The sequence below is a fragment of the Stigmatopora nigra genome, chromosome 2, assembly GCF_051989575.1.
Source record: "Stigmatopora nigra isolate UIUO_SnigA chromosome 2, RoL_Snig_1.1, whole genome shotgun sequence".
In the NCBI taxonomy this organism is placed as follows: Eukaryota; Metazoa; Chordata; class Actinopteri; order Syngnathiformes; family Syngnathidae; genus Stigmatopora; species Stigmatopora nigra.
Window position 1 is genome coordinate 7,549,074 of NC_135509.1, and position 15,559 is coordinate 7,564,632.

The 15,559-nt window shown below is 38.8% G+C and overlaps 1 protein-coding gene across 2 annotated transcripts; it reads right to left on the reverse strand.

Moving 5' to 3' along the window:
• Nucleotides 1–1,201: 1,201 nt before the first annotated feature.
• Nucleotides 1,202–15,442, reverse strand: LOC144191174 (lactadherin-like). Of its 2 annotated transcripts, XM_077710882.1 has the most exons (11): nt 15,234–15,442; nt 7,998–8,120; nt 7,801–7,932; nt 6,996–7,028; nt 5,198–5,311; nt 4,622–4,803; nt 4,362–4,517; nt 3,797–3,941; nt 2,910–3,094; nt 2,661–2,816; nt 1,202–2,231 (listed from the first exon to the last, which is right to left on the reverse strand). In XM_077710882.1, exons 1-11 carry the CDS (start codon nt 15,295–15,297, stop codon nt 2,088–2,090), a joined length of 1,434 nt encoding a protein of 477 aa, XP_077567008.1. In that variant the 5' UTR covers nt 15,298–15,442; the 3' UTR covers nt 1,202–2,087. The 2 variants fall into 2 exon arrangements, with proteins under 2 accessions (XP_077567008.1, XP_077567009.1); XM_077710883.1 differs by lacking the exon at nt 6,996–7,028.
• Between the last annotated feature and the right edge of the window lie 117 nt (nt 15,443–15,559).

Sequence of the window (15,559 nt, forward strand, 5' to 3'; positions counted from 1 at the left end):
GTCCAGCTTACGCTACATAACTTCCGAAAAGTGATTTTGGCTTCCTACCCGACAATCAAAACCTGTGTTTTGCACTTTTAAAAAAAATGTATCGTGTTTTTTTTTTGTCTCAGTGAAGACCAATTTATCAAATTCACTATAAGTACAGATTGAGTTAATAGTAGGACTTTAAAAGCAAAGATAACATCCTTATCATATCCATCCCAGGAGAAATAATTTTGTTAGAGTATGTGTTGTGGTAGTTAGTTAAAAAAAAAATATCATGGCTGTCAATAGATGCTCAATCCATTTTAACTGGGTTTAGGCGACAAAAAAAGAAAACATTTTGTAAAGTATTTAAAAAATGATGCAAGACAAAAGAACAACAGTACATAATAGGCATGACTCTTTAAATAATGATGTCATCATATTTCTATTGTAATTTCATCACAGTCCTCATCGCGTTCAGCCTGAAGCTCTACCCGAAGGCGCTATTTTTAGCCTTCACACTTCTGTAATTGACGCTTAGCAACAACAACTAACTAAACATTTTCCCAAGAGAAGATTAAAAGGAAAATGTAAAAGAAACACGGTTTACTGTAGTGATTTAAAAAAAAAATGGCAAATGGTATCTAAACGCAATAGCAATTTACTACATGATTAGCTTGTCATTTTAGAAATACTTTGTCTTCAATTGCATTATTGTCAGCTAAAGTCACATTTTAGAGAAATGTGAAAAGATTGGAAGCCCATGGAGGACTAAAAGAGCTAAAAATATGTATTATTTATTGATCCTTAGAGCGCTTTATGGTGGATTTAAATCTCATTATACGTGTTTTGACTTGTAATGGCATTCATTCATTCATTAACATGATTTCCATAGTGGGAGAAACACGATAAAAATTGTTATCTTTCCCTCTAAGCCTTCTGCAAAAAAACAACAACAAATATGTACATTCTACGCAAAAAAAATGCAGTTTTCTTCACTTACTTGAATGACCTTCAAGAGCAGCCTAATGAGGCCGAGAAGATACCTTCAGCGGAGCGCCGTGGCATGATGAAGGGAGGCGTGCGCGGGGGGCTCCCCGGGGTGCTTGGGTTAGGGTTAAATGCTAAACAGCCAAACCGGCCCTCGGTGCTTTCTGCCTTTTGATCATGTACCTTTTTAAATGGAAAACAGCTGCAATCAGTCGGGCCGTTCGAACAAAACAATCGGACGGAGGACATTTATTAACATTTATTATGGTTGCCATTCACCATATCAAAACCCCAATGAGGGTAACGTTGGAAACAATAGACTGGAATCCCATAGATTTAGTCCAGTAGAACACAGAAAAACATCACATTTACAACAACGGTAGAAAAAAAAAACAGAAGAGGGACTCAATATATTTACATAGGAATGTGGTTAAAATTGAAGCATCGTTAGTCTGTCGCCTGGTTCGGCGTTGGTCGACCTTCCCCCTCATGCATTTTTCACGTCGCCCCATTAATACGCATTGTTATCAGAACTTGTATAATACTGAGCCAGGCTGTCATTCATAATTCATGGGGAGTGGAAAGATGACATGTTTGGTGAAAGTGGTAAAAAAAAAATAATAATACAGCTTTGATTTGCTGAAATTTTCTTTCTTGTCAACAACATTTTTTTTAAATTTTTATTCCTTTTTACGCTAACATCAAAAGTGCCCTCAAAGTGAACGCCTTGACCACAATTATGAATGAGTTTCAGTAGCTTTCAATACAAGTGTGCTATTAAAAACTGCAACGAACGGACTCATTTGTCAACGATGTTAACGATTGTAAACAAAAAAAAGTCGTTGTTTTGTTTGGCCACGGATAAAATTGATTTATGTTCTGCGGAAAGAAAAGCGAGACTGGTAAAGTTACGTACATACATCACCATTTTTTTTCTTCTTCTCGGGAGCTTCAAGGCGGAGGTTTGATCCGATGGTGGCGTTTGTCGCCCTCTAGGTGGGACAGCGAGGTATTGCAGGCACGGCGAACGGGGGGAAAAAGAAAGGAGAGGAGGCTGGGGAATGAGAGCCAAGTTTGGAGGTAGAGATTAAGAGGGAAGGTTTTACTGGGATGGGGGGCGAACGGGGGGGCTACTGGTCACAGCCCAAGAGCTCCATCCGTAGGGTGATGGCCTCGTGCCACTCCCATGGAAGGATGCGCACCAGGCGGGCGAAGATGGGGGGTTCAAACAGGTTGTTTTTGTGGACGTTGTTGTCGCTGTTGCCGACGAAGATCTGAAAAGAAAAGTCAGCTTTCAGTGGTGACTATATATCAATGGCAGTAGATAACGCATTGCTATGATGTAAAGCAGGGGTGCCGTTACGGTTTTATTCGGTTATGTCTGCCAACTTGGTTGCCATAATGGTTAAAATTCGCTTTTTAGTCATTTTAAATCATAAATATTCTTAGAATGTATTGATAAGTGTTAATTAAAATTGAGGAAAAAGTTAGAATCTCTTTCTTTTAATAAAAAAAAATGTTCATAGAAAAATAGTCGTAAAGCGTAAATTCCCATTTTTAAATTTTAAAAAATAGGGAAAAATTTAAAAGAATTTAGTTTTTGACAGGCTGATTTGAACTTTTCTTTTCAACATATAGAAATCTAAATAGAAGATATTCAAATGACATTTATAACCATATTTTGTATGTGATATTTGACTAACCTTGTCTGTCTTTGTGGTCTCATCCTGTACAGTCTTCCAGGACCATCCGTCGTCACTGTAGGCCACTTTGAAAGCAGAGACAAACTGAATATTGCCAAAATCTTTTGCTCCCTGCGTGATGATTCCTGTCAGCTTTTTGGGAGATTGCAGGTCCACCTGAAAAAATAAAATAATAATAATAATAATAATAATGGAACCGTCCCTTTAAAAACACAGAAAGGAATTACTATGAACTAACTACTTTTCTACCTGCAGCCACTCAGATTTGCTGTTGATGGCGGCAGTCCAGGCGTTGGTCTTGCCCTGTTTGTCCAGCCGGGCGTAGTGGGGGTGCCAGGTGAAGGCCTCGATGCCCCACGTGCGGAAGGCGCTGGAAGCCGTGATCTGCGCATCCGACACCAGCCTGGACTTCATGCCCATGGGCTCCGAGCAACCTGGGGTGTCAGAGTAGTACACTGTAAAAAATGTCAGCCAATTGTGCCTCTTCAAAATGGAATCAAACTCTTGAAATGAGTAGATTGGATGAATGTGCGTTTGTGTTCACAGAAGATAAATAATCATTGACCTTGGCCCTTCAAAAAGCGAAAATCCACTTTAAAATATGTATTAAAACAATCAAAAATAAAACTAAAAAAAACTGTACTCAAAGCATAAATCTGCCTAAGCAGCCAAAGTCAAAGCTGTACTATATTTCTTACTTTTGTAACCTTTGACCTTTTCCTCTTGCCACCGTAAAAACTCCATAAAAAATTGTATTAATAGGCTAATCTGTCGCCAATTTATCAGGAAATTCCTTTCTACCCTCTGTAACCTTTGACCTTTTCGCTGATCACCTACACAAGGAGTTTTCATTAAATAGGCTAATCTCTTTTCAGTTTACCGTGAAATTCTTTTGTGACCACATTACCCCCAAATTGAACATTCCCATAGGTTTTGCTGGCTAGCAAAGATAAAACTGCAAAACTATAACACCCTTGTCACTTTGGAACTGATTTAGTGAAACTGTAGTACACGCATTCCTTCAAGAATCAAGCAGTCATGCGGCAAGTATCATCTGGCCAAATCAATTAACGTCAAATGTAGGAAAATAAACGAAGGCACTTAAAAGGTAGAACAAGAAAAAGTCAAATATTTACCGTTAAGTTCGCAGCCCACCAGCTCCAAGCGAAGAGTGCAGGCCTTGCGACACACCACCGGGATGATCCGGATATACTGAACGATGATTGGTGGGTCAAACATGTTGGTCTTTGTGCCCTCGTTGTCAAAGTTGCCAGTAAAGATCTACAGGAAGGAGAAAAAATATGCAAATGTGCCCCAAGTAAATTTTAACGGAGCTCTAAACTATTACAACAAATGACAGCAAACCATATTTTGGACAAAAGCTTCTTTGCAGTGGCAACATATGCTAACTAGCTAGTGCAGCACTTGAATTCTAGAACTGGTGATCAATTATGTCGCCATCTGCAGAATGTGCGGTATGACAAAAGTGCTTCAGACCAACCATTCCATCATGGGATAAGATGGAAGACCTGTCTGCGCTTACCAGGCCGGAAACGAGGGGTTCTACTCTGCTACTGTTGAAATTGTAACTGTGTTTTTTTCCTGTAACTGCATTCCCCCACTTCTTGCTACTGTAACAATGAAATTTCCCAAATATGGGATGAATAAAGATACCAATCCAATCTAATCCAATGAACTCACGTGATCCGCCTTGCGGTCCTCAGTCCTGTACACAGTGTAGGTTTTGCCGTCCAGACTGGTGGCCACTTTGAAGGCCTTGACGAACTCCGCGGAGCCCACGCGACTGGCGCCCTGCGTCACCAAGCCCGTCAGGCGCATCTTCCTCTGGAGATTCACCTGAATTCAACATTTGGATCAAAATGTTAGCCAGATTCTTAGGGACAAGTGCAACAAATCTACAAGCTTGAGCGCAACTTGGCTTGATTTAAAGGTATACGTACCTCAAGCCAGGGGTTTCTGTCGTGAGAGGCGGGGCTCCAGGCGTTCACCAGGCCTTTGTTATTGAGGCGCGCCAACTCGGGGCCCCAACGTTGCAATCCCAGGAAGGTGTAGCGGACGGACGAGGCGGAGATCTGCGACTCGGCAACGCCTCCGCCCTCCAGGCCCAGTAGGGAAATGCAGCCTGTGGAAAAAAAATGGATACAAGCATGGATTTTCACCTTTTTATGAACTTCAAAAAATACAATAAAACATAGTAATAGCAGGGAAACAAATCACAAAGTAGTGAATCTGCAATATGTGGAAAAAACAATAATATATGGACTAGTGTAGTCATTTTTTTAATCAAAAGTGAAAAATCAACATACTTTTATTTTTATTTTTGAAAATCTTTTGGATTTAATTTTTACATTTAATTTTATTGTGCCAATACCTGCTTTATATAATTACAAGCTAGTAAAAACATTGTGCTCATCAATTCCTTTTATTTTGAAAAGCGATTGGCAACAAAAAAATGGCACTTATATGGCACATATTTTTTTAAAAATAAGAATATCGCTTTATACGATTACACTTACGCAGCTGGCAACTTTTCCCAACGTACGGAGAGGGACATTGGCACTTGAAATCACCATCCAAATCCCTACAGCTGCCTCCGTTCTGGCACGGCCGCACGGCGCAGTCGTTCACATCTGCGGACAGAAGACAAACGACGTCAACATTGGATGGACGCGGTTGGTAAATTGGAAGGAAGGACAAAGTTAGTGGATGCCATGCTTACTAGACTGCAGCTGTAGCGGACAAAAATAAGCAATGGGGACTTTTTTGGTATTAATATGACTGTGAAAATTGGCCTGCTTTTCTAAAATAGGTACAGAAAGAATCATGCCAGGAGGATTGCATAATGCACCTGCTGGTGACGCCGCTGGAGGGCGCTTTTGTAAAGCATAACTTCAGCGGAGTGACTGAAGGATTTAAAACACGCTTGTCAACAACAAACTTGTGATGAGCACATGTTGACACTTTTTTCATGCTTGACGAGATGTTTATCCCAATTTGGGCCCCCCAAAAAAACAACCATTCAATCAATTTACAAATACTTCATGCTAAGACATGCTGTTTTCTCAACTAGCATTTTTTTGTTGAAAAAGAATAGCTAGAAATCTATTTTAGCCTGTAAATTACAATACAGAACTGTTTTTTTCTTCAAAAAAATGTTTCAAACTATAATATGTAGGTTTTTTAATACACTGCTAGCTTGATTTCCAGATAAAGCCTTGGCAGGCAAAACGTTAGCTTAGTTTGCGCTAACAGTTGCCAATAGCTCATTTAAAACTGATTTTTTGTTATTCACAGCAAATGCAGCTATTACATCTTATTCACCTAAACATAAATCAAATATCTGATTTAAATCTTGTAACTATTCTCCCCTTTACTGTACTTTTAATCCTTTTTACATCAACGGTATAAGAGAAGCCAGCATTCCTTGTTATACAGTTGTTATACATCTCCAAACAAAATGCCCACTGTTGCTATGGTAACATCAAGCAATGGGGGGAGGGGACATTTCTAGCCAACATGGGAAAAAGATCAAAGCCAACCACTCTTATTGAATTAAAGCATAAAATGATTCCAGATGCGTGCGAATATGATGGATGAAGTCAAATGTGGCTTCATTTCCTTTCTAAGAAAGGTCGTCAAAGTCAAAATACTTAGAGGGGATTTTTTAAAACTTCAAAATCCTCAACAAATACGAGAAATGGAATCTTTTAAGTACTTAACACCCTCCCTGCCGCATACATGAATTTCCTTTTTGTCAGCGACATCAGACGTGCTGCCTTAAAAGCCAGCATGACATTAAATCGCCGTTCCGCCTCCACATTCAATTTCTTCCGCCCGGCAACAGAAGCGACGGCGCCACTTCCCGTTGGCTACGAGTCCGAGAGAACCAGATATTAATAGCGCTCTATTAAAATGCTATTCCAAAGTACAGCAGCTTTTACATATCTTTCCCAAAAAGTCCTGCCTTAGTCATTTAAACATAAAAGCCATCTTTTCAAAAGTTATTAGCTCAACTCATTTAATCTCCGCCCAATTGACGGAAATGAAATCCAATTAATTTGTCGCAATCACATTTACTCTTTTGATTTAAAAAATAATTTAGAACAATGACAAACTGCAAAAAAAATGAAGTGACCTTAATATTTATCACACAAAACTTTTCTAGAGGTGGAAGGGTTTTGTTTAGGTATCAATTAGCAAGTTTTCTAGAAGGAAAACTCTGCCCAGGTTTGTCAGGTATGCATCATTTTAGTGCAAGCAGAGCGCAATCCAAAACTCTAAAGGCATACACATCCGGGTTATTGCTACTTTTACCTGTTCTTGAGCTTAAATCCGCTCCATAGAAACCTAAAGGGATAAAAAGGCAAAGAAGATCAAACACAACAAGGCCCATTTGGCTAGCGTTGTGTCGCGCCTTTACGTGCGAGACATCCAGAGAGGAGGAGGCGTCATGTTGTTGTGGTAACCCAGAATAACGGCAGGCAGGCCGACAGGTGTGACATTGACGCTCTTAACAGCTGTCAATCCCCAGGCGGGTGACAAAAACCTAAAACTGTCTAACATAACGTGGATTTATGTGCCAATCTGATATTTTTTCTGATTATCTAAATTTAACTTAAACGTAAGTTCGACAAGGCGACCAAACAAAGAAAGTAAAAATATTACAATATTCCCTCGAATATTGCTGTTAATGTAGACCAGACATGCCCGCAATAATTGAAAAATTGCAAAGTTGGGTCACCCCTATTATTATTTTTAGTTTACTTCAGTGCTAAGTATTAGTAGCAAGAGTAGCTTAGGCTTAAGAGTTTTATAAACTTTAAAAAAAATTCAATAAGTAATAGCCCAAAAAAAAACATTTCGCAAAGTAGTAAATTCGCAATAGGTGAAGTCGCGTTAACCGAGGGATTACTGTACTACTAAACTTACTCAGAAGTAGGCCGGAGGAAAAATTGAGCAGTCATATATATATGTTGATATACCTCACTAAATTCATAATAACCTAATTAAGGAATCTAACAGCTCGGAGATCTCCTTGTAAGTCACATTTGACACATTGACTACTGTTTTTAAAAGTCCTCTTTTGTACAATGTTGATGAAGAAAGTCCAAAAACTCACTGTTCTGACAATGGACGCCTTCAAATCCCGGCTGACATTTGCAGACGTACTCGGTGAAGACGTCGCCGCGCCGAGAGTGTCCCGTTGCGGCGCATAAGCCGTCGTTCTTGCAAGGGTTGGGCTTACAAGGCCCTGAAAAGAAAGGGTAAACGTATTAGAAAAATGACAAGGTCAAGACCTCCTCGTGGTATGTTCACCTGTCTCCGTTTCATTGCACGTTTCTCCAGTGAATCCGTCGGGGCAGATGCAAAAGAATGGCGTGTTGCCTTTGATGACGCAGGTTCCTCCATTTGAGCAAACGTTCACCTTGCACAGATCAGCTGAGTTGAGAGAAGGGAGTAATACAAATGTGGGTTAGGAAAATAAACATGACAGCTGAAACCGATTTGGAAAGATTTGTGGAAACGGACAAGAGTATAAGAGATAACAGTGCCATTTTTACTTTAGTTGTTTCACAGGGAGCAACCAGCAGGGGGTGCAGTGAGTTAAAGTAGTTACAATGCTGGAGCTAGAAAGGCCTGTCCAAATTATTCAAACTGAATGATGTATCGGGATAAAAATACTCTCTTCACACTTAAAAAAAAATCCACCAAAATCTTGGAATTCCTTTCAAAATCCTTTCACACTTCCACTAAAATCTCAGATTTTTTTGTAGTTGTGTGAGGACCCTGGAACAAATTGTAGAATTTACATATAAAGTGCACCTCTACTTACGAAATTTTCAAGTTACGAAAAAAGTTTTGGAACAAACTAATTTCGTATGTAGAGGTACTAATGTGTTTCTGTTGGCAGTCTATCATTCATAATGGACAGTAAAGTCAAATTTTCCAACCAGAAGGACTAAAAAAATTAAAAAATACATTTGTACCCTTGATGGGATGAGATTCGAGTTTGGTTAGCATAAGCTCAGTAAAACATGTGTATACAATTCAACTTTCATTTTACCGTCTTGTTCATTTTGTACTTCCCAGCCTTTTACTTCCTCTTAAAGTGAATTTCCAAATATTTCCCACATTTGAAGCGGCCCATTTAAGAAGTTCCACAAAGATCATGACATGAGCCGCATACATGAAGCCTAAACCAAGTTAACAATTAACATAGAGTAATTGTTATTGAGGTTAAACCACAACCGTGAAATTGACGGTTTGGAATCTCCAGCGTCGCCAAAAGACACTAAAAAAAATGAGCCTGGGCCTTGTTTTCGCACAGATTTACCCGGCTCACCTCCAAAAAAACAGACCTGAAAGACTACAAGAGTGTATTTTTAGAACGCCACAAGTTTCCTAGACATGTCATTCTCGGGCCAAATTGCGAACATTGACACTTTGCGTGAGCTGCTGGCTCCTGGCAAACTACGTAGCCAGATAATCTAATTACGCCAGCTCTAATTAGAAGTGCTAAGTGCAGCCCACTATTTTAATCTTACGCACAAAATAAAGTCTAGTCGACAACGCGGCTCGATTTAATTGTAATCCATTTAGAGCCAGACAAAGCAACTAACAGTTCTTTTAAAAATAATATTTTTGTGTCTAAAGGTGGCGTAACCTTGGAGTTTGCTATTATTTTCTATGGACTGACCTTGGCGTCCATTTTATCTGGAGGAAGCAAGAAACTTCCTTTCCTCCCCTTTATCCTCCCTTTGGTAAAGTTCATTGCCAAATAATGAGTAGCAAAGTTGAATAGATGAGTCTTAATATTTTTTTTTAAAAACGTTGGTTATTTGTGACACATCGGTTGGTGGTAAAAATATAAAAAACCACAAAAGCCTCCTGGAAAATCCCAGTTTTGGATGCCAGTGCTGGGATAAGCGTGACAAAGTCAACAATTCAGACCAGATAGGAAAAGTTTTTCTCATTCTATCGTATCCTTCGGGGGGAAAATTTTCAGTGCTGGGCTTATGAGTTGGAACGTGAAGAAAAATATTTGATGTTAGCATGAGTACGCTAAGCTGCTGTGGCAAACTAAGCGCGTATAGTTAGCGTGTTTTTTTTTTTAATGGTTTTCCATTGGCTACCATTGATGGTGATAAATCAATTAGATTTGCTCTAAAAAGACATTGAATACACTATTGTATACTATTAACATTTATAGGGTTCTTTGGCATTTGTTTGTTATTTTTATTGTTAATTTATGAATTAGTTTGTTTTCTATTGACGGAAAAATGAACCAATGTTCTTAAATTGGCATATTAGCCATGTTTAACCCCAATTTTTTTCATAAACCTGGCGGGCCGCCGGGCTAAGGGTGCGGCAAAACAAAGTAGGCATATTTTAACCACATTTTGTTATAATTGGAAGCGCAATGATGACACAGCATTTGTAATTTTGTCAAAAAATGGATTAACACAGAAACCACCACTTAAAAATTCCTAAAAACCTAACTTTTATTAAAGTATTTGAACCAACAGCATGGCAAATAAACAAGCTAACAATTTCCAGATAAATAAATCACCCCGGGGTTTTAAAATCTCCCAAAAACACCACCCACGTTAATAACTTCCTGTTTTGAACCACTTAATCATGCTTTCAAACAAAAATGACATAATCTCAACTCCTCTAGAAGCCCATCATGTTTAGATAGTGATTTCCACTCTGAGATTTTTTTAACTATATTTCCTCTAATTCCGTTTTAATTGTCGTTTAAAGAAAGTAAAACTCTTGAAATGTCATGAACTAAAGTTGGAACATGACAAAACGTGGTTAGAGCGACCTCAAACAACGCCTCGCTCGGTTGATTCGAATCGCAGCGACAGATTGGGAAGTCATGAGAGCATTTACTTGGCAGAACAATTCATTCCCACGGGGCAGCGCGACGCCCGCCGTCCTCATTGGCGGTGAGTCACAGTCTACGCCTCGGCCCGACACCGAGGGGGTCCTGCGTGATTTTGCAAAATTTAATCCCATAGGAATGAGGACAAAAAAAACGCCCAGTCACGTGACCCCCAAGAAACTAAAATTCCGAGGCTAAACAGACTAAATTGTTGAATCTTCTCGAAAAATAAAGTCAAATATAAGCAACAAGGTTGCAGACTTTCGTATTTTAGGAATCTTAAGAGTTTTGGTGTATCTTCTGATCTGCTTTTTATCCATTCAGAATTATTTTTACAACACCACCTGCAGGCCATAAATTTCAGCAAGTTAATGCAATGTGTAGCAATTTCTGATTTATGATGCCAACAGTGAGGCTGTTTCCAGGACTTGACCCCGCAACCTTTTGAGAACTGGATTAGTTGCTCTGGTTAATGAGCCGCAACTGCCCCAAATTTCATTTAAAACGTTAACAGAAATTGTGTAACATTCTTTAAAAAGTGCCTAATTTAAGCCCATTTTGAACTTTGCTCCTCGTCCCCTGCACGATTTGGTACCAAAAAAACTCCAACACATAAACAAAGGCTGGCTCTAGAGGTGACTGTGTAGCTCCCTTCAAAAATAGTGCTAAATTAGCCATAGCACTTTCTCTCTTCATACCTGGAACTCAATAACAATTAGCATATGTAAACACTCGTCTCTTAACCTCTTGGCCAATCATCTTAAAGCCTGGTTAATAAACAAACTAAATTGTGAACACAATACTGTCTAAAACTGATACGGGTGTGTATGTGTATCTACTATGTGTTATTGTTTGTCTCCCAACATACATAATGAGCTTTTGGCTACAATCTTACATATATATGTTCATTAACACAAATTTAAATATGTTCATTAATATGTCCTTTCACTTATTAAACAAATTAAACTGAAACCATGTAAGCTAAATTTCTATAATATATTCCAACCACGCAAAAAACAACAACAATTCAGTAAGAATTCAAAGAATACCGGCCTCAACTCTTTCTAGGGAAAGTGACTATTTTTGCAATAAACAATGTTATCAAAAAGACCTGGTGTTGAGTATATCGACATCTGTTTACTTGTAGTATACCAGTTTTATTAGTATTTTAACAAGGGCCATATAAAAGGGCTAAGTCAATACTGCGGCTAACTGCTTTAGCCTTGAAAGTGTGACGCTCGTGCTGGAGAAAGTCGAGCATTCAGCTAAATGCTCGTAAAAGTTGCCAACCCTGCGGTTTGAACTCTTAAGATTGGGGGTTATGCCCAGATGCTTTAGTTCTGCACACATTTGCATGTCTGCTGCAAAGAGTGTGGGAATGTTTTTTTCTTTTGTCGTTTTTTTAAAAAGGTGGGACCATGCAAAACACTTTGCCATCATAGGGGTGTCAAACGGGGAACCCGGGGGTCCAAATTTGACCAACACATCATTTTGTGTGGCCCGGGAAGGTATACCAACTGTTTTTTTCCGACTAAATGGTTCTCTGTTTCCTCGTGCCCTGTGATTGGCTGGCCACCAAATCAAGATATACCCCGCCTTTGGGCCGAAGTCAGCTGGGATAAGCTCCAGCACCCCCAAGAACCCTAGTGAGGATAAAGCAGTTCAAAAAAATTAATGAATGAAAATGTTATACACACATACAAATATTAATGAAATAAAGATAACAATGGAAACTAAATGGATAAAATCTCAACATTTTTGTATATTACATTTAAAAATGGGCATTTATTTAATATAAATTACTAAAAAATAATAATAAAAATAAAAATAAACATTGCTTGTTTTCTTTTTTTTGTTTTTTTTTGTTTTTGTTTTCGTACTTTTGACACAAATGGGTTTTATAGTAATTTGGTATATGTTAGCTGTGGCTATAAAGAAGCCAGGGCAGGCAGGGCGAGCCTGAAGTAACCCCAGCCGACCTATTAGAAGGCTCAGCGGGACTCCAGCTGCAGGTGAGCTTTGCGTAATCTGTAAGCGCTGCTCCAGAGTAGCGCCGCCATCTGCCGCAGCGCTAAGAAAAAATAAGAAAATCAGCGCCAGCTGCTAAAAATACACGCAAGCGTCACACGCGCTGTCAACAAAACGAGCTGTGAATGCAACAGTCACAACTGTTAAATCAATTCGCCGCCAGCGTGTTTTTAAATATCGACCTGTAAATATAGTCATTTTTTGGTGGGCAGGGTGATTTGAGGAGTGTGAAATATTCATTAAGGAAGGAAGGAAGGAATTGAGATGATCTTTCTAATGAAAAATGGATTGAGGAAGCTATTTAAATCCAAAAAGTTGGAATGATCTATCATGTCTTGGCAGGTTAGATCTATCGCCTATACATATTCACACACATTTATATGCACAGCAGTGCTAAGAAAAAGGTTCTTTTATTTTTAAGATAATATTTAATAGAAAAAAAATCAAAATTAGCAAGTAAAGGCTCTAAATATATATATATATTTTTTTTTTTAATTGGCCATGATATAGAAGTCGTCGTGTATGAAAAATATGTATTTTTCCTAATTCAATTTTAGTCCGACTTCTTTAAATAGATTAAAAATCATTCAAATAGACACTTTCCTTCAGTCTTCCACTACTGTAACAATTACAGCAACGTCCATTTGTCTAAATCAGGGGTATCAGACTCAATAAAACGACAAAATATTTTTTTAACTAAAAACTGAAAAAAAGATTACAAAAAATTACAATTATTGATTTAAAAGGGATGAAATCAGGAAATTTAATATACATCTATACTCTTCATTCTAATTTCATCCTAAAACAGAAAGTCGACACTTGTGATTGACTTTCCCGGACCACACAAATGATGCGGCAGGCCAGATTTGGCCCCCGGGCCACCACTTTGACACATGGTCTGATTGCTCCTAAAACGAATTGGACTTTTAGCGCTACCAATAACATCCAAAGAGTTAATATATGCATGACGCATTTGTCAAACAAATGTTTGGACTAAGAATTCTCCTTAACCAAGTGTAAACAAACCAAAACACAAACACAATATTTCCACTTGATTAAAGTATGCATGACTCAGTGCACGAAATCGAGGTCGACCACTGCTCTGCTATATTTAGCCTGATGAAGTCTTGCGGAGCGAAAACAAGCGGCCAATAAGAACCTCATCTTCCACCTCAGCCGTTAAATAACCTTCTTAGGCTAAAGGTTTGTCGCCGCGCGTACATCACAGCCATTTGGCAAATGGCAGGAAGGACAACAAATCTCTTAATCGAGTTGCTTGGGAAGCTGCCAAGTTGAGTGCGAGGTTCATTGACACGTCGGTGTGGCCTGAAGCCAGAAAAGTGAGTCAAATCTGAGGGCAGCCGATGGGCGCCGCACCTACGCCACGTGAGGGACAAACCGTTCTGGCGTTCATCGCTTTTTTTCATGAAAAGTCTGGAGAGAGGATTGGTCGCAAGTCAATCCCTGGACATGGTGACCATTTTTATGGCTTTGATTTACACTAAGAGTAGGAATTTGGATTTCAATCTAATGTGTGTGTTTGTTTGTTTTTAAATAAGAACCTAGTATACTTTGAATAAAGAAATAAACAAACTGAGTAGCCACTGAGTAGCCAATGAACAGCGAGTATCCGGGGCAATCTGGATTATACTCCAATTTGGTTGGCTCAGATAATAATGACATTTAAAAATGTATGATGAGGGATATTTCACCCAATTCAGTGAAAATTTGGGTTTTTTTTACATTTTGTCTCCACTATTACGCATCATAAAAAAGAAATTTTCTGTTTTGTCACGATATTAAACAAGACTTTCTGCTGGAATACACATTTGCAATGTGTTTCACATCATTTTAAACCATGAGGAACTGTAGTTTAATTATAACTGATTTGATACACAACTATTATCAATGGCACTCTCCTGGTTGGTGGTTTATTAAAAGATAAAAACAATATTATTAATTAAGCGAGAACCCCAAAGAGATGAATAAGCATTTAATAAGGCGACTTCAAACTAAAACGTTTAGTACGTGTTCAAACATGTAACCCTTCAACACTTACCTGAAAACAGAAACGTCAATTACAGTTATTAGGAAGTTTAGTTCACATTTAATTCATTGTTTTTCTTCACAAAGTGTGCGTGTGATGAGGAAAAAGAAGCAAGGGTGGAAACAACCGGGCCATTTTCATCCATCAGCCCACATGTGTTTGATGCATTCAAATGCAAACAAAGCCAAGCGCCAATGGCATGACGTTAACGCTGGACAAGTATAATGGAAAATCACGTGACTCGAGAGGAGCCACAATAAAGGACCACTGCCCTTAGGTTGGGATTTTTTTAAACAGCAAACAAAGAAATAAGTGCCAATTAGTACTTATGTTCTACTTTATCCCGACTAAATTGATTGACGTTCTTTTTTCCGAGTCCAAAATTGCCCCTTAAATCCCTCATCCACGCCGGACACAGTTGAGGAAAAAACTGGCTTTGACTATCATTACATTTTCCTTTAAAAGATACAGGGGAAGACCACATAACAATTAAATAACCTTTCTGAATCAGCAACTAGTACAGTCTAACATATTTGATAGTTTAAACTGTTATTTTAAAAGGTAAAACATGGGAGCTGGACGTACTCACCGTTCGCCCCTGGCAAGAGTCGAGCAGTAAAAACTTGCAGGAAAAGGAAGATTAACGCCTTCATGTCCGCTGTATCCTAACCTTGCTATGAGATATGCCGTGATATTGTTTTTATTTTTTTTGTTCTACGCCAGTACAGAAAAAAAATACGAGAATTGTTAAGAGTCGTTGCTGTCACAGACTGAAGCTCGCGCCTGGAAACTCGCAGGCAACTAAGATTATATAGAGCAGGGCACGTGTGTATCAGCGGTCAGCCAATCACGAGCCGTGCTTTACATTGAAGCCGCACCCCCAATGCTGTTGACAGGAGAAAATCAGTTCCATCG